Source organism: Crocodylus siamensis, chromosome 5 (assembly GCF_052110815.1).
Source record: "Crocodylus siamensis isolate JL-2025a chromosome 5, ASM5211081v1, whole genome shotgun sequence".
NCBI lineage: Eukaryota > Metazoa > Chordata > Crocodylia > Crocodylidae > Crocodylus > Crocodylus siamensis.
The window spans coordinates 183,181,290-183,201,003 of NC_143399.1; the positions used below are offsets into that span (position 1 = coordinate 183,181,290).

The 19,714-nt window shown below is 44.4% G+C and overlaps 1 protein-coding gene across 4 annotated transcripts in view; it reads left to right on the forward strand.

Annotated features, from left to right (window-relative positions):
• APBB1IP (amyloid beta precursor protein binding family B member 1 interacting protein) overlaps positions 1-19,714 on the forward strand; it is a 107,303-nt gene that overhangs the window by 80,412 nt on the left and 7,177 nt on the right. For all 4 annotated transcript variants that reach the window (XM_090047386.1, XM_090047385.1, XM_090047384.1 and 1 more), the window contains exons 11-13: positions 2,945-3,055; positions 14,590-14,688; positions 16,443-16,560. In XM_090047386.1, coding sequence (XP_089903512.1) covers positions 2,945-3,055; positions 14,590-14,688; positions 16,443-16,560 — 328 coding nt within the window. The remainder of the gene's footprint in view (positions 1-2,944; positions 3,056-14,589; positions 14,689-16,442; positions 16,561-19,714) is intronic.

The window sequence follows — 19,714 nt, forward strand, 5'->3', positions numbered from 1 at the left end:
CTTGAGGAGCAGCCACTCTTCTTGAACTCCCCTCTCCCTGGGGTCATGGTCCCTTAGGGCCTGACTGACAAGCCTCCTGAGGTTGTCAAAGTTGGCTTTCCTGAAATCAAGGACTTCCATGTTGCTGACTGACTTTCCAGCTTTATGGCGGATGGTGAAGGTGATCAGCTCATGGTCGCTGTCACCCAGCTTCCCTTCAATTGTTAGGTTATTGACTAGGTCATCCCCAGTTGCCAGTACCAGGTCAAGCAGTGCTTTACCTCTCATTGGCCCATAGACTTCTTGAGTCAGGTAGAGGTCATCCATGCACGAGAGGAAGCTTTGCGAACGCTCGGATTTTGCTGAGTGATCCTCCCATGAGATGTCCAGGTAATTTAAGTCACCCATGACAACCGTGATCCTGGAGCATGCGGCCTCAGCCAGTTCCCGGGTGAACTCTTGGTCAAGCTCTGGACTTTGGGTAGGAGGTCTGTAGTAGACTCCCACTGTTGTGTCCCCTGTGCCGTGTTCCCCACGGATTTTAACCCAGAGGGTCTCCAGCCATCCACCTTGGTCGCCAACATCAGCTTGCAGGGACATGTAGCTTTCTTTAACATAGAGAGCTGCACCCCCACCCCTTTTATCTACACGATCCCTTCTGTACAGGGTATAGCCATCTATACCTGAGGTGCAGTCATGGGTGGAGTCCCACCAGGTCTCCATTATCCCTATGACATCATAATTATTTGCATTGAGCAGGAGGATAAGCTCCTCCTGCTTATTCCCCAAGCTTCAGGCATTTGTGTACAGGCAGGCAAGTGTCCCCTTGGGGGCCCTTGCCTTGCCCACAGATTGTACCAGGGCTGGGGCAGGGGTGGGCTCCCTTCAGTGCCTTGGCCTGCTGGCTTTGCAAGGGTTGCTCAGTGGGCCACTGCTGGCGGTAGTCCCCCTTGTTCCCCAGTGGGCTTAGTTTAAAGCCTGGTGGAGCAGGTCAGCCAGACCTGAGAAGAGCCTCCTCCCCAGGGGAGAGAGGTGGAGACCATCCCTTCCCAGTAGCTCACTGCCTCTCTCACCAAAGAGCGGGCTGTGGTTATGGAAGCCAAAGCCTTCCCGATGACACTGGCGCCACAGTCTTTGGCTAACTACATGGATCCTCGTCTCCCTCCTCAGCCCATAGCCCAAGACTGGGAGGATCGATGAGAACACCACCTGTGCCCCGCTCCCAAATCCCTGTAGCGCTTCATGACCCAGCTGGGTTTTTTGCATGTAGATTGGGCACTAACACTTGAAAAAAAGTTCTTGAGCCTAATTGCATCACGATTTCCTTACCAGACCTTTCCCTTCAAAGTTACTCTACTTCTGTCCCATTCCTCATCACATGAAAAGCAGTATTCACAGAGAGTTCAAGAAAACAGCAGCACCAGAATTTCATACACACACACAAACACAGTACCTATTCAAAACAAAACATTTTCCTTTCAGTGAAATGACTGGGGTCTTGTTTCCTTTCTGATCATCCAATAGAAATAACATTCATGGCATTGCAAAAATACTTGCAATAAATGACTTGTGGTTCTGTTACATTATAATTCCCTCAGCAAACAACTTCCTTTAAATAATTGCATCTCAGTTGTTCTTAGTTGCCATGAATTGGTTCCTAAAAGGAAAACAAAAACTCCCTTGTAATTTCATTGATTTTAATGGATTCAGTGTCTTGCAGTGTTGAAATCTCCACATTAAATCCTAGCTCCACTGAAATCAATTAAGCTTCCATCAGCTTCAGTAGAGTGATAGGATGGGGAACAGTCTATACTTAGGATTTCCTGTTAGCCCCTTCTCAGGCATTTTGCTGAAGTCACTACTTAATGGCAATGTTTCACAAATCCTAGGAATAAATTGGACCCAATAAGTCTCTTAATGATCAAAACAACAAACAAACATGATAATATTAGTACACTAATTAGACACTAAAATATTAATGTAGGGGTCAGCAACATTTTTGGGCAGAGTGCCAAAAACACCCGCAACCCCAACTTGTAAGATGTTGTAGTGCCGGGGTGGATGGCGGGGGAGCTGTAAGGGGCCCAATCCTTGTTGTGGCATTGCAGACCCAGCCCCTTCCCCACCATCCTCCCCAAGGTGCATGTGCCAAGCAAAATGTCTTCATGTGCCACACTCTGGCACCCATGCCAGGGGTTGCCTACCACTGGTAGTGCATTTAAAAAGAAAAAGCTGAGAATTGGACTATCTTTGGATGTGTATATATATAAAGAGTGCAAAGTGGTTATATGCTGTACCCAGAACACTTTAGCACAGAAAAAACATGCCCGCAACAGATACATTGTCATTACAGCAACACATTAAGAAAAAATAACAGGTAAACCATGTTGTAGGTAGACAGGTGGGAGTGGAAAGAAGAAAAAAATATCTGCCTTGGAGACAATTTGAAGCAGGAGCAGATGAGATCAGTGTTTGTTTACTAGTGTGTATACATCTGCACACATTTTCTATGCATCTCTCAGGAAAGCGGTTCCTTAGAAATAAAGTTAAGGAGATCCCCAAATCTATTTCCCAGCTTAGAATTACAAGAGCAGGCTTGGGAGGGCTACAGCTGTATTACTAAATTAAAAATATTCCCTACTAGACAACCACTCTGTTCAGTTTCCCTTAGTTAATAGCACTGTTACTGATCTTGCAACAAAAACCAGAGATGGTAGTAAAACATGAAAAACTGGAAATTCTAGTGAAATATTTTCATACAGCACAATGCACTTTTCCTGCTCGTTATAAAGTTCACTGAAATATAAGCATGCTTAGGTTTAAAAATGTCATGCATCGATAAAGTCCACACTTGAAACAAACAGCAGTATCAAAACAGTTTGAAAACAGGTCTGTAAGTATGCCTGGCATCCAAGTTTTAACCCTTTAATTCCTCACAACAGTATGTTTGGTTTTTCCTTTTTAGACATCTCGGGATTTGGCCTGCTTTATACAGTTTGAGAATGTTAACATTTACTATGGTACTCAGTACAGAGTGAAATACAAGGCTCCTACGGACCACTGCTTTGTCTTAAAGGTATTTACATGAAAAATCTATTTTGTAAACGTGTGTTCTAGCTGCTTTCATTTATCATCATGTTCAGTCTCATGATTCTGTGCCTGATCTTGCAAGAGACATGGTACCGCATGCTCTCAACTCTTGTTAGCTTTGACATTTTTCAGCAAGGTGCCTTTGCAATGCACTTGGCTTCAAATATAAGTAGTCCCATTAACTTGTTGAACTGGGTCCCTTTATCTGATGTTCAGCATCCTGGAGAAAGTACTAAGAGATGGCACACTTTTACAAACATGCTTTAAGTCTTGTGGCTAGGGGAGAAAAATCTGGTGCACCTGGCTCATGCATTTGTTAGCTAAACACCAGGCACTGGAGTAAATACTATGTCCCATCAGGAACTTTTCAGATGGGGAGCATTAGGATCCAATACTGCCTATTTCCCTCCTGCAGGAAATGCCCCCAGTACTCCAAGGCCACATCCACACAAGCCTAGGCATTTGGCTCCCTGGGGACAACTAGCAGCAGTGCACCTTGGCCCAGTGCTAGTTCACCCTGGGGAACAACTGTCACACACCCTCTGGCATGTAGCAAATTACCCCAGGTTGGGTAAGGGAGGCTGGGACCAGCACTGGGCTGGCCCCAACAGCCTTATCTGGGAGCCAGGGGTGGGTGTTCCAATGGGCCACTATTTGGAGCCTGGCTGGCAGCTAGAACGCAGCTCTAGATGGCCTGGCTCTGGTTTGAGTGGCGTGCACGGCCGCCTTGTGCACTACTCTGCTTTTTTTTCCCCCCATGTGTATTTTTGACCCCTGAATGTCCAGGGATCAGTCCCCCTCCACCCACACCCCCCCCCTCCCTTGCAGCACAGAGAACACCTGAATCTGCTTTATGTGGTGCCACATGTGCCTGCGGCGCCACATACCACATGGCCACACTTGTCTGGACACAGCTCAAGGGGTGGATTTGAGCCTATGGTGAAGGGACAGAGAGCTGTGAGGTCTAGAATGTTGTAGTCTAAAATGTTAACTTGCCTTAACTGGACATGGGCTCCTAGTGATCAGGAATGGAGATTCCAGAATTGGACTGTATCTAGTGACATAGTTGTATGTGAGAAAAAAGATATGGATTCGTCTTCTACAGCTATATTTACTGTGTCTGTGAGACTAACAAGAACTGTGTGTAAGCATAATATAGAAATCCAAACAATAGGAAGGAGCAAATATTTCTGTTGCCTTTTTTCTGGTAATAACTGCATTTACTGGACTCATACAAAAAGAAAAATCTGTCTCATTTCAAATGTTTGCCTGTTTAGTTTGCTTGTGACCAAATAGATTCAACTTATAGGAATCAGGGAGTCAGACTGACTTTCTGTAAGCAGATTTACGATTAATACTGTTCAACAGTTCAAATAATTCAGTTTTCCAAAAACACCTTAGGCAAAGTTACTTCATTTTTTTTATTTTTTTTTTGTTAAAAAGGTATGATATGATTTCTTTAGTTTATTTCAGAATCCTAACCAATTAAGGTAAGTCTATATAACAGCCTGGAATAATTATTCTTTTAAAAAATTACACACATCTTTCATAAAAAAAAAAAAAAAAGACCTGTTTGACCTTCAGCTAGTTTGGGTGAGGATGTAGTAGTTCCTGGTCTCTGGGGACTGAGGGGAAAAGAAATAAAGCAGTGTTATTTTATGATTGTGTAGATGCTCCTAGTATTTGAAGGCATGGAGCTGGGGACACTTGGAACATGTATACTAGTGAGCAGCCTGTCTTTTGTTTCCTTGTGAAAGCTTCGTAGGCAGATTCTCCTGCTGAAGAAAATGTGAACCGAGTTGCCAGAGAAGAACCAACTAGCCTTAAGGGTCATCAGTTAATCTCAGCATGAGATCTCTCTCATCCTGCCATGCTTTGAGAATAAAGTCCCTAGGATAAATTATCAGAAAGGAACAGATGCAGTAGTTACAAGACACTAGCATTAACCTGTCAGGGCATGTCATAACTACACCATTAACTTGGGCAATTGGAACCATAGTCTTGGTATCCCCACAATAGAGCCCTAGTTTTGTTTCTGCACTCCCCAGTCTGGAAATGGTTCTTTGTAGTTCCGCAGGGCTCGGTCCTCGGGCCCGCACTGTTCAACATCTTCATCAGTGACTTGGATGAGGGGGTAGAAAGCACCCTGTTCAAGTTTGCTGATGACACTAAGATGTGGGGGGATGTGGGTGCACTAGAAGGGTGCAATAGGCTACAAGCTGATCTTGACAGGTTGCAACGGTGGGCGGATGAGAATAGGATGGGGTTTAACACTGATAAGTGCAAGGTGTTGCACATGGGGAGGAAGAACCGGCACCACACTTACAGGTTGGGGAACTCCCCTCTTGCCAGCACGGAGATGGAAAAGGATCTTGGAGTCGTCATTGACTCCACGATGAACATGGGCTGGCAGTGTGGGGAGGCAGTCAAGAAGGCCAACCGTACCCTGTCATGCATCCACAGATGCATCTCGAGCAGGTCCAGGGAGGTGATCCTCCCCCTCTATGCGGCACTGGTCAGGCCGCAGCTGGAGTACTGCGTCCAGTTCTGGGCGCCGCACTTCAAGAGGGACGTGGACGATATGGAAAGAGTCCAGAGGAGGGCCACTCGTATGATCGGGGTCAGCAGGGCAGGCCTTATGAGGAGAGGCTACGGGACCTGAACCTGTTTAGCCTCCACAAGAGAAGGTTAAGGGGGGACCTTGTGGCCTGCTACAAACTGGTCAGGGGGGATCAGCAGGTATTGGGGGAGTCCCTGTTCCCCTGTGCACTCTCAGGAGTGACCAGGAATAATGGTCACAAGCTGGCGGAGGGTAAGTTTAGATTAGATATTAGGAGGCGCTACTTCACAGTCAGGGCGGCTAGGGCCTGGAACCGGCTTCCAGGGGAAGTGGTGCAGGCTCCTAGCCTGGGGATTTTTAAAAGGAAGTTAGATGAGCACCTTGCTGGGGTCATCTGACCCCGGTGCTCTTTCCTGCCAAGGCAGGGGGTCGGACTAGATGATCTACCTAGGTCCCTTCCGACTCTAGCTACTATGAAACTATGAAACTATAGTTAGTTAGCAGAGTAGCCCACGGTAAACAGCAGAGGTGCAGGAAACAACAGAGGTTCAATTTTGCTGTGTGTGGATAAACCCAAGTGAAGTGTAAACCAACTCGTTCAGGTATCAATCAGAACACAGCGGTGGCGGCATGAGTCTCAGCTTGGGTTACCACCCAAAGATTTACCCAGGGTTTTGGGTACGTTGTGCAGCTGGAACCCTGTGATACTGGCAGCTGCATTGTTATCAGTTCCCAGACCAGGTTGTTTAAGTCAGCGGAGGCACATGCTTCTGTCACATTTTGGTATTGCAATGTAGACATAACCTAAAGTTCTTTCAGATTAACCTCTTGTCTCTGCAAAACCATGTTCTGAAAGAATCATGATGCACTGTAAATGCAGCTTACCTATCATTCCTTCCACTTACTGGTTTTAGATATGCTGCAGCCCAGATCAAAGAAGAATCCACCCAAGTTGGTGTTTTTCCTCTCCTTTTGTGAAACCATCAAGATGCCTCCAGTGATAGTGGAGGAAAAGGTTGCATGACTGAGATTTCTCAAGGGCTTCTGTGGTCCATTACTGTGCTTAGCACATTCAGGAGACTGCTTTCAGGATAATTTGGGAGGGGCTGAGGCTGTAGGACAGACAGCTGCTTCCTAATGCCAGCTGCTGTTAGACAAGAGACAAGCCCAGCTGAGACTTGCTGAGAGGAGCACAGGTGGATAATCAGCATCTACCAGAAAGCTAAAATTATATTGAAATGCCCCTATCTAATCCCCGAGCCATAAACTGAAACTGGTATCTTTTTGGATCCCTAAGAAAGTGCAGGCTGGGGAGTGGGTTCTGGCATACCCTTAGTAGCAGAGAAAGCATCCTTAGGCATTTGGGGAACTCTAAAACTTAAGATTATTTTTCCTTATGCATTTGGTCTGTGCTAGGCTATAGCCTTCTGTAAGAGGAAGCTGAACTGCTGGAACAGGCTTTTGGTACCTGAGCCAGGAATCCCATCAGACCGCCCTTTATTTTGTACATAACAAATATATACTTAACCTATTAAAAATCAGAGCCTCAAAAGAACACAAGCCCCTTTTGGGGGCTGCCCCTGTAAGATGCAGATGTTTCCTATCTGCTTAGTGAACTATACTCAACACAGTGAAAGTGCTCCACCCTTTCCCTTAACGTGTGCAAACAGATCTTTTCCCTTTAGAAAAATCGGATGTGTTGCATCCTCATATCTGACTACTGGCTCATTTAATTTTATATAAAAAGGGAGACCTTATTCAACCAAAAAACCCTGAACACCTGTAGCCACCTAGTTGTGGCTAGAGAATGCTAATATTATGGTCCAAGAAAACTGTCCTGATTTCCTGTACAAACAAAAGAAACGAGGTGAACAGCCAGCTCTGTAAGAAGGACTCTTCATCTCAACCTGCAGCCACACAAAGCCAATATTTTTCTTTTCCTATCACCTGGCAGCTGGTGGTAGAAAGTAAAATAAGGTTCTCAGTGGAACTGCTTTCCAAACCACCTTACTGACTGTAACGTCTGCTCAGAGGGACAAAATGAAGATAAAGCTTTTGCCTCCTGACTCTCCTCCACAAGAATAAATTACCTCTCACACCTGTAACAAAACAAATAAGTTGAGGGTGTTCTGCACAACTTAGGCTAGCACCTTTACACCACACATTACTACAGAGTGGTGACTCTCCTATGACCCCTTTCTTCCTCCTTCAGTAAGTATCTAGGAGTGCTTTTGAGGTGGGCATGTTGTCTCAATGTCATGTCATCCCAATCCCACAACCACTGTCATTCCTTTCATGGCATTAAGTTAAAAGTCTTCCAAAGTCAAAGAGAGGCCCTCCTCCATTAGTAAGAAGGGCCCGTTCGTCACTTTGTTGGTTCATTTCTATTTTATTTCATAGAAACTTTGAATATTATTAAATATGCTGCTAGCATTTGATCTATGAGGGAGTATACTCACTAGTCTGGGAGCTGGTTGTATCACTGTAATGAATCCTTCAAAGCAGACAAATAGCAAGGTAATCTATATGCAAATTGATTGGTTTAGTCAGTCTGATGTGTCTGAGCCAAAGAATGGATTTAATTATGGTTTATTGGTGCTGGTTTTGCTTGAGTAATCTGAAGGTAATGATGCATAATGCTGAATTAATCTAGGATGAAAAGAAAGTGGTTTCCTGGGGATAAACTGAGACAAGGGCATCATCATACTCCATTTCCACAGCTGGGTACATTTTCCTTTGCAAGCTATCTAGCTAAATTTTCCTGATATCCTTTGGAGGCTGCCATGCTTCTTTCAGATGTCCAGTTTTCTAGAGACAGTTAAGGCCAAACTCCCTGCCAGAGTTGTTTGGTTTGCTAGACTGGAGTTATTCCAGCAGAGAATTTTGTCATCAGTTTGGTCACTGCTGATATGCTCCAAGCCCACACCTGCTACACTCATCAGACACTGAGGCTTGTACATAAAGCATTCAATAGGATACAATTTCAAGGACGTGAAGGTCCAAGGTAAGAGTGTTTGGTAGATAAATGACAGGAGGGAGAGGCAGAAAAGAATAGTTATCAAGGGAAACCAGACATGGATGAGAAATTTTGTGACTTCAGATGAGTATTCAGATCCATGTTCATGACTCCACCACTCGTCTGATGGCAAGATGGCAAGTGTAGAAAGATGTTATTAATTAGCACTGAACTGTTTCAGACATGCTGAAAAATGGGGTCCTGCCCTCAAGTGATTACATGTGTATGTTTTTATAGAATTGAGGCCTAAATGTACAGATGGAGGGTAGAAAAGGAGAGTGTGAGAAACAGTCTAACAAATAGTTTTTATGTGCTGTGTAAAGCCATTCTCTTTAGTTAATAATATCTGTCAATTCCTTTTTTTAAATGGCTAAACTTAAAATACTACTTCAGCCACTAGGGAAGTATAGGTCAATTGAAAACATACTTCCCTTTGAATGAGGCAGTGCAGCTTATTCATACTTTTTCAGCAAATCAGGGAGATGTTTTGGTTGCAGGAAGTTTGGATTTAGAAGCAAATACCAAACTTGGGACTGATTTTCAAAACGTCTGCTATTTGGTTCAGGTTGAAAGCAATGGGGCTGTGAGTGAAAACTAGCCCTAAAGTAAAGAGGCACAGGAAGCTCATTCAGAGGGAGGAGGGAAGCATTACCAGCCCGGGCTCTTTGCTTGGGAAGGCAGCTGCTGGCTACTGCTACTCCTGCAGTAGCTGATGCTGGGGGAGCTCCATTGCATTCCCGTCCTACCACACTGCTGCCCCCTGCTGTGGTAAAGGTCCCCGGTGGGATTCATGTGCTCCCACATAGTCAACCCTTAGGGTTGGTGCCCCACTTGCTACTCCCAGTTATGTTACTGCCAAAATGACAGAAACTGAGCACCCAGGAAACAGGCCTAAACGAACAAGCGTTTTTTTAAAGTGTTGGACTAAATTGAAAGATTATGGTTTATGTAAAGCTGGCTGCTTACCTGAACCTTCTGGCTATTGTTCTGTCTCACACTCGGTGTTGATCCATGCATTTGGGGAAAGGAAGCCAGTGAGATGCCTGAGCAGCTTCAGTTATTTTTTTATTTTCATAAAAGAAGGTGAAATAAAGAGAGTATGTTATTAAGATAATCCCCGACTTCAAACATGCAGACTGGCTACTTTTAGTCATTTTTTTTGGCACAAGCCATAGAAACCACATCTTTCAGTTCCTTCTCTTTAGGTTTTCAGTGTGTACTGTCTTGCTTTCCTGAGGCAACAAGTTTACTTTATATCTGAGAAAGTAATCTCTGCATAAATTTGGGATTTCTACAGCTTCTTAGAAATCAGCTGTTAGTATCCAAGTGTTTCTAAATTATTTATCTGCTGTAGTGATGCTTAGGGGGGAAACCGAGCCTCAGAGCAGAGAACTAGGTTCTCATCTCAAGGGTGTCCTTTGCTGTCAGCCAGATTTTCAGAGGTTTGCCTCCTGACTTCCTTTGGAGTGGTGGGTGCCCAGTGTGTCTGGAAATCAGGCCCTTAACCTGCAGGCTTTGGTTTCTCCATCTGTAAAACAGCAGTGATGCTGTCCACTCATCATTATTTAGCACCTTGAGATCTACAGAAGAAAGCTTTTAGATAAATAGTGTAGTTTTTTATGAAATGTCAGTGCACCATGTAATGATTTTGCAGGCACTATAGTATGACAGCTTTTTGTGGCCTTTAACATAGATAAAGGCTGAATTCCCTTCCTGTTTATTTAGCTGTTGCTTGTATGTTATCACTTGTCACTCAAGTCAGGCTTGCAAAAGTCAAGCCACTGCTTTTTTAGTTATTCTTTATAATTCAGTTTATTTCTAGATGTTTCAGAAAGAAAGGTAATAAACCTCTTCAGCAGAAACAGATGTTTTCACTTTGCTGTCAGATGATTGCAGTGACCTCTCCAGAGCACAATATGAACCGTGTAACAAAATAGCTTATCTGCTTTTAGACCTAGAAACATCGGCTGCAGCTTGCTCGCACTTTTGTCAGTTTGTCTCAGAACAAAGACTTGATCTAGCTATGATGTCTGCACAGGCACACCCACATGCTCACACAGAGCTTATTGCAGGGCTAGGGATCTGGGTCCATATGCTGAGCAACAGATTGTCCTAGGAATCCAAAGCAGCGGGATGGGGAAAGCCTATTTACATGAATGGTCTATAGCTTTCCTCTGTTGATCAGGATTTTACATAGGTCAGTCCCTCCCACATTAGTCATTCTGGGTCCAGCCATTCCACATCATCTAGTAAAGCCTGTAGAATGATTCACAACCTGGGTTATCAGTGGAGGATATGAAGCTGGCATCTTTAGCTTCCACAGCACAGAACTCCACCACTTGTGCTAACACAGTAACTCTACTAACCCACTCACAGTAGCAGTCTTATATTTTGTGTGGACTGGATTACATGCTATACACACTTTCTATCAAGGGATGCTTGTCTTAAGCATCTAAAAGTCCATGGGAATCACATTTGAGCCACCATAAATGTTGGGGTTGGGGGGACACTTTGTTGGGGAGGGAATGCAGGGCTCTCAATACCAAAATCCCAGCAAGCCACAGAGGTTTGTTCATTTTTGGTGTTCAGAGTTCCAGGCTCTACCTCTGCTGACTTGCTGTGGTGGGGATATTGCACTTAAAAGATGCAAAGGCTTTGGACCCTTAGGGTGCATCTACACATGCATTTAAGCCTGACTAAATTTAATGTGCATTAAGCTAATGCACATTGTTTGGTTGGTTTTTTGGCAGATGTCAACATGTGCAGTGACTTGGGACTAAAGTTAGTACACTTCGCGCTACAGTTAGTCCCAAGTCAATTCAGCCCTGCCGCGTGCCCCTGTGGCCCTGCAGTAGCTAGGCAGACCCGGTACTAAAGTTAGTGCTAAGGTCACGTGTACATGTGTGTAAATGTGCATTAACTAATTGTGACTAAATTTGATACCTGCATTTGCAAGTACCAAATTTAGTCATGATTACCCTAAGTTAATGCTCATTAAGGGCATGCACATGTAAATGGGCACCCGTAATGCACATTAACTTAGATTAATGCATCTCATATAAACGTGCCCCTAGATGTAGTTTTCTAGACCTGGTCCAAAGCATATTAAAGGTGAAAGGAGCTTTCCCCCTGACCTTCAGGGGGCTCCGAGTCAGAGACCGCATTAGAGGAAATGTTACTCACAGGCAGAGAGAGCTTGTCTTTCAACAACATAGAAAACAGATAGAAACAGCTGCTACATTAAACAGATTTTTCATAAGGAATATTACTTTGTTTTTAATTGAGTGGTAATATGAATGTTAGCTGGCTAATGTTACCTGACTAAAGAAAAGCCTGAGTCTGTGAGGTGCTATGCTCCCTCACATCCTTTTGAGATCAGTGGTTATTCAGCCTCCTGATAAGTGATTTAGCCTTCATTTTGTCCTGTACTGAGTGTGGCTCTGGTTTGCTGTAGTTGTTATTGAAAAGAACTGTTAGAAATTCTCTGAAGCAGGCTCAGTTCAGCAACTGCAAACACTGGGCCAGTTCTTGCCTGCAGAGGGGTATGGGAAAAGTAAACAGCTTCTACCTTTGCATGCTTGCTGGGTTTAGCATCCTTGTCCTCCATGGCATGCAGAGACATGTCATCAAGCTCCATAGCAGCTGGGATCCTGGCCAGATCCACTCAGATGGATGTGGTGTTCTTTGTGTGCAGGGGACACTGACACATTCCTGGGGCCGGGTCCTTCCTCTGAGCAGTGTGTCCCTAAGGCAGGACCGTATCTGACATGGTAACATGACTGTTTTGTGCTCCTGCCTACTCAGCCTTGATTTGCAGCCAGGGAGCAAGCTCCTCCCAGTCTGTCCTGATTATTTCAGTTAATTTTGTTTTCAAAGATCTCAAAAAAGATGCTGTTAAATGTGGTCTGTGAAAAATGAAGGGAGACTTACCAGATCATTAAGCTGCTGTTCACTTTGATGGAAACATATGGCCCTAAGAAAGTCCAGTGGAAAGGGATTTGATGCCATCTTCTGGATTGAATAGGACATTACAGATCAGAGCAGAGGCTGTCTCTTGGAGGCACATCCAGGGCTGATGCTTTCCATATGATATCAGCTCTTTGCAAAAGAGGAGCGCCTGTTCTGGGGTGTCCCGAAGACTGAGTCAGACCTCGAGTGGGCAGAGGTAGAGTCTCCCAGAACAAACAGCCAGCAATGAACCTTGATAAAAAACCCGGTGATAGCCATTAATGCCAGGAGTTGTTGGTAGTAAAAGGGCTGGGTTCAAACACCTACATATTTAAATTAAAATTTCTAAACAGTTCTGGCTTGCGACCTCAAAGAAACCTGGGCATCCTTAACAGACAAAACTGCCCCTCTTACAAGCACTGAGGTTGGGACACAGAAAACTGCATTAAGGGAGAAAATACCTCAGCCAAGCACATGTTTATATGACTAGTAATTAAAACGTTCGCCCCAGTGGGAACATGGATGATAGTTCTTTGCCTTGGTTGCCCACCTATTCCTGTGAGCCTCCAATGGGCAAAAGTCTCTCTGATACCATGCTTCCCCGTCTTTCCCCTGCCATGCGCCTTTGTGGTGTTTTGTCAGAGAAGCTCCAGAGGTGTGCTCCGGCAGGTCTGGCAGGGAAAGTGCTACTGGGATTTCACGGACAAATGCTTTGTTATCATCTTATCGTTGTCTCATGCTGGACTGCCTAACTCTGCTACAGCTACAGGTCCTGTGTGGGGGGCCAGAGTTCACTCATCGCTGCCATTACTATGTGGAGGGGATCCAGTCGCACACAGATTTTTGCTTTTGCATGCATGCACTTGCGCACATGTCCAGCACATGCTTCAGCCATGCAATACAAGTTCAGGTGATGATGATTCCTCACTTGAGACATATTAAGCACAGTTCTGTTGCCCTTTTGCCACAGCTAAAAGGAAACAGTATTTCATTAACCCCATACCTGAAGCTTGAATGACTATTAACACTTAAATAGACATTAGCCAGAATGACCAAGCAGGTAGCACCCACACAAATACTGTCTGCTCTTCCATCTCCCCCAATTCACCAATAGATGGCAGCAGACAGCTCCTACTCTTGACTGTTAGAGCTCCCTTGTGTTTATAGTTTTCAGCATTGTATCATGGGAGGCTAATTCCTTCAAAATCTAACAACTGAGTAGGTACAATTTTCAGGGAAGTATCAGACTGAAATTGCAGCAGATTGAGCTGTAGGGGTGCATCAGTGTCAAGCAGTGGCAGGAAGGGGTCTCTGTGCTTAACAAAGAACAGAAGAATTTGAAAGGATTTAAGTATCCCTGAAAAAATATCACTTTTGATGGCATTCATCATGTATAATCCTCTAGCCACAGTGTACCACAATCTTACACCAGTATTGATGAGGAGTGCCCAGGATCAAGGAGAATAGACTGAAATTTGGAGGAACAGAACTAGACTCAGGCCCAAAGAAAGACTGAGTGTAAAGAGAAAACCTGTGTTTCAGGGGAAAGTCCTTGGTTATCCAGATTTACCGTGCTCTTTGGAAACTACTCATGTTCAATAGTCTGGATGCTTTACAGAAGGCAAACTGCAACGAGAACCATTCTTCCTCATATTAATATGTTAAAGTGTTAAGCCCCAAACTATGACATTTGTACACTTTATTGACCCGTCGATCACATTTTAGATTTCTAAAACTCTTGAATTCACAAAGCAAGCCTGTCTTGCAATGCATTAAATTTGTTATAAGAAAACACTGCTAACATTAATCTGCATGTACTGTAATTTGTGATCTCACTCTTTTTATATGCTCTTTTCCACCACTGATTTAATCATCTCCAGGCTAACGCAATTTAGAAAGGCATTGTTCTCACTGAGATCATCACACTGGGTCTCTGCTTTTTACATTTTGCTGGCTATATATATAGTTTTATAATTGCACAAATTACTCATTTCAGCATCCACAGATTCAGAAGGAGTCGCAATATATCAAGTATTTATGCTGTGATGACCAGTGGACTCTACATCAGTGGGTAACTGGAATAAGAATTGCTAAGGCAAGTAAAAAGGCATTTTCTTTATTTTTTTCCTCCGGGACCCTGTCCCAGCTCCACCCCCCAACCCCACTAAATGGCTGTCATTAGAGCTATGCCTGTGTTACAGCTGGAGATGTGATTGGGATGTGTAGGCTTGGGAACATGCTAATTTCAGTATAGGTAGCTCAGGTACCAGCAGCAGTGAAGATGGGGTGACACAGACCACCCAGGTATCCCTATAGCCATCATGTCTCCATTGCAGCTGGTACCCTTGCTAGCTAGATTAAAGCTACCTTGTTGCATCTCCACATGCTACGGTCATACTTCCCACTGCACTGTATAATCACTACATCCAGGCATTAAACAAGTGGCTTGATCTCAGCTTCAGGAAATGCCACTCTGCTTCTCGTCTATGGAGTGACACCAAAAAGTCATGGTGGAGACCTTGATGGCTAAGCTAAGGGCTTAGGCATTCAGCATTGTTCCATTAAGCATGCTACAAGCTTGCTCCTTGGCATGCTTTGCCGTTCTGACTTAATGGGCTGGCAGCCTTTTCAAGTCACAGGCTGGAACAACCCAGCTCCACTTTGGTCCTGTCCAGGTGGCTTCAGTGTTGCATCAGCAGTGAGAGCGGTTTTGCATGCATCCATGCCAGAGCCAGGCACCTAGGACTACTGGCATCAGCAATGCTTTTCCTAGCACCCTAGTCCCCAACAGGAGCACAAGTGCAGCTTCCAGCTGGAGGGGAGCTATGCCAGGGCTCGGCAGCTTGGAACTGAACCCATGCTGCTGGCACTGGTTCTCTCTAACTGTCTGCTCCCTGCCTGCACCATGCAGCTTCTAGCTGGTGGTGTCCACATTGTTGTCACTTCTGCCCGCTCCCCAGCTCCTGGCTGTACCACAGGCACAGCTGAAGTTGCCTGGCCCTGAATCGGTTCCCCATTTCCTGGAAGCTGCACCTGTGCTGCATCAGGGGGTGGGGAGAAGTGGTATCAGTACAGGGGCAGGTTCTAGCTGCCCAGCTGCAGTACAGCGTCTTGATGCCCAGCCCCAGCCCCTTCTGGCTCCATGGGCTACATCCAGTGGCTCCATGGGCCAGATCTGGCCCACAGGCAATATGTTGCCAACCCCTGCCATAGCACAATAATGGTTTAGCCCTGAAATGCCTGACTTGATAGTAATAATAAAAGTGGCATGTCTGTTTCCACCCCATAAAGGTAACTCATGGGAAGTCATTGGAAACATTCCCAGTTACGCTTGGTTTTGAGCTGGGTTTCAAAGTATCCAAATCTAAGCTGAAAATATCAAGTCAGCCAGTTGTGCTCCAGTGCACCAGGCTTAGGACCTGGATTCTCTCTCAGGTGTTGTCACTGAGAGACTGTGGCTCCTCTGTCATTCCTTTTTCCATCTGTGAAATGGAGATAATGCTGCTTACTTGCCCTTGTACACCTCAAAGGTCGTTTGCACTATTCTAAAAGAGCTAAATATTATACTGAGTTTTCTGTCCTATACTTATGACAGAATCAGATAGAAATCAATGGGACTCCACTTGGGCATTGGAGCCAGTGAGGCTTGATACAAGTGCAAAACTTCCCCCAGCATGTAACTAAGTTTTGGGCAGAGGGACATAATTGGCACAAATAGGTGTTTTTAATCAAAATGTGTTGAGAGGAACAGGATCAAAAAACCTGGCTCAAACCAAATGAGTGTCTGGCCAGCGAGGCATGTGTGTTCACACTCTGACTCAGGATAAAAGGTGTGATTTATTTCCCCAGTATGGCAAGACACTGTATGATAACTACGAGCGTGCAGTACAACGGGCTGGGTTGGCAGCTCGATGGACAAGCCTAGGGATTGTGGAACCAGCTGTGAGCACAGGATCATCATCAACAGGTACCATCACTGCTCACATGATCATTTTGCTTCACAATTAAACTGACTAACTACTCTGCCTAGGATCTATCCTTGGAAAACTCTCCCACTAGATTCATAAAAAAATGTCCTGTTCAGGACAACAGTTGTAACCTAGGTCCTGTACAAATGAGCTTACACTTCTATGACTGCTTGCAGATGTTTAAAAAAACCCCAGCATGGCACTTTATTTAAACTCCATGCACTCCTGCATCAAGCCCAGCACATACCCAGAAGGGGCAGAGCATTAGTTGGACCCAGCTGGCACGATGTTTGTAGAGATTGGGCGCTTTAGTGGGGCTTATTTGGTGCTTTTATCTAATAATTGATGGAATCAGCTTTAGATAAAAGTGCCAAAAAGTGCTGCTGAAGCACCCAATCTATACAGATGCTGCAGAGCTGGGTCAAAGTAATGCACTGCTTCTTCTGGTAAAATCCAGTTTGTTTGTTTGTTTGTTTGTTTGTTTTTAACATCTGCAAGCAGCCTGAATATACAAACAAGGCCACCAAAGCAGATTTAAGTAAGCGCATACTTATGCATGTTATTTCAGTGGTATCTGACCATGGCTTCTCTCCCACTATTTGTTATCCTGACTGAAAGCGCAGACATGAGTGCTAGAATTCTCCAGCCTTCCACTCAAAAGCATCTCTTCCTCCCTAGACTCAGCCTTGGAACTTCTCCTCCAAAGGGGAGATTGGGTGATGCTAATGTTATTTGGGGAGGGGTTCAATACAGCTATGAGCTATTCTGTTCTCTACTTTCTCCTCATTTTTGCATGGAGATTATTTGACTCCATCATACCATGGGGCAAGATATCTTTAGCAAACTCATTTTCACCAGAGCACAGTTACAGGATGGGGAGGATTGAGGTATTTGCTGTACTTGCAGCATCTCTGTTGCCCATTTATTGTTCAGACATAACAGGGCACAGAGTCCTAAAGGCACTGGGACCTTTTTTAAGGAACTGGCTTCTCGAGTTCAGATGAAGGAGGGAGATTTGGAAAGTACAGTAAAATAATGGATGACTTCATTGGGTGTAGAGACCCATGTTAGCTGATTCTGAAACATAACCTGTCTCACTCAGCCAAGCGGCAGTTGCCTTCTAGGCTTTAAGACTGGGGAAAGTGGGATGGGAGTGCGCAGGAGAAGTTTACTCGTTTTAAACTGTGACTGTATTTCAGCAGGAGCAGTGGGCATACAGGGTTTTTAAACGGTCAGTGAGAGTTGTTTGGTGCGTGCATGTACTGTCCACACAAAATATATACACAAGAGGCAAGGATTCCTTTTTAATCTTTTATTGGACCATCTGGGCGAGAAGACCAAAAGGAGGATAGTATGTGCCTGAAAGCTGTTAATACTTCTCTTAGCTGTTAATACAATTACTACAACTACCAATAAAAGATACCATAAAAAAAGCCTTGCCTCTCGCACATTTCCTGGACCATCACAGCTATAACACTTCAACCCTAACACAGCAGATATGCAACAAAAATTTGGAACAAAATCAAAATGAAAATTAATTACAGCAGTGATAAATTGCATATATTGCAAGCTCTGTCCAAGTACAGAAGCAGTACAACAAGCCAGTATTTCCACTGGCTATTAATCTGAAATAACGGGTCAGATTACATGGTCATATACCATGGAAAGATCTTATTAACTGATGTTTTCTCTACAGACTTAGCTGCTGAGGATTATTAGCATCCTAATATGGGCAGGTAATTGGATTTTAACACATAGTAGCTATGACAAAATATGGAGAACTACATATTTGCCAGAACTCACTTTTCCCATGTTAGACAAGCTGGAATGTCTAACTACGAGCAGCTGCTACCTGACGATTTAAAATGGAGCGGAATATTTTGTTCCAATTACATTATACAATATTGGCTGAAATGAAGAACAGCAGTCAGCAGCCCCACACAGACATAGCAGGGGTTGGGGGAGCTGTTCTTAATCAACCTCAATCACTAGTTAGAAAGGCAGGTGGAGTTTCCTTTTCTCCCATCTCATGCAAGCTATATATGTAGATCATTTTTATTGTGGCTACTGTTTATGGTGTCTGCAAACACCCTGAACTGCACAATTGGTGTTTTTGAAGATCTTTGGCACCAAACTAATCCCATGCCAACACTCATTGTTTTCATCTCTTTCTCGCTATGTTAATCTTCATATACAATGCCAGGACGTTCCAAAGTTGAAAGACACTGCTCTTCCTAGACATACTGCATCATCCCTGGGCTCTCGCCTGGCTCTGTTGGCATCACATTTTGACCAGAACTTCTAATTAAAAGCAGTATTGTTAAGTTCCATTTCATTTTAACACAAAACATTGGAACACTTGAATGAGAGCGAACACCATGAATAAAATTGCAGAGGGAAGGAGGCCTGGATTCATATTAGCAAACCCAAAGTGAACTTTGGTTGGCTATCTTTGCGCACAGTGTGCATGTTTGATGGATGGGTGGGACCAAGTGTCCAATACTATCCTCAAGTCTAGTGCAGTTTATAAAATAGAAAAGGACCCATTAACTGAAGACGTTGGAAGAGAGCTTCCATTTAGCTATATCCTAACTTCCTGATTATGTTTTTGTGTCAGACTGCCCTCCTCTAGACAGTGGATTTAAGTACAGTACTCCCTCCTGATCTTACCTCACACCTCAATGAGATGACACTATTTTTGAGTATGTTGTTCCTAAGCTCCTGTAGGTAGCTCTTGAGTTCTGTTCACAGTAGGACAGATAAAACACAAACAGCAGGTATGTAGGATCCCTTCAATTCCCCTTCAAGGACAAATGGACAGGGTTCTTTAAGGCTAGATACCATACCCCTGAGAGCAGTATAAAGGAAGGACCCAGTAGCAAGAGAAGCAAGGGATCTGACTGGGGAGAAGAGACCCAGGGGAACTGACTGGGGTAAGCCTGGGGAACGCTGATAGAGATGTAACAGCTTGCAAGGAAAGTCAGCTTGGTGCTAAGCCTGTTCAGGATTCAGAAGCTTCCAGAGGGAGGGACTGGCCTGAGGAATTAAAAACAAGATTCGCCAGATGAGAGAAAGTCCAAACTAAGAATATGGCATGCCAGGAGGTCCAACAAAACCACGCATCCTTCAACTAGATTCTTCTCTTTAGTCACC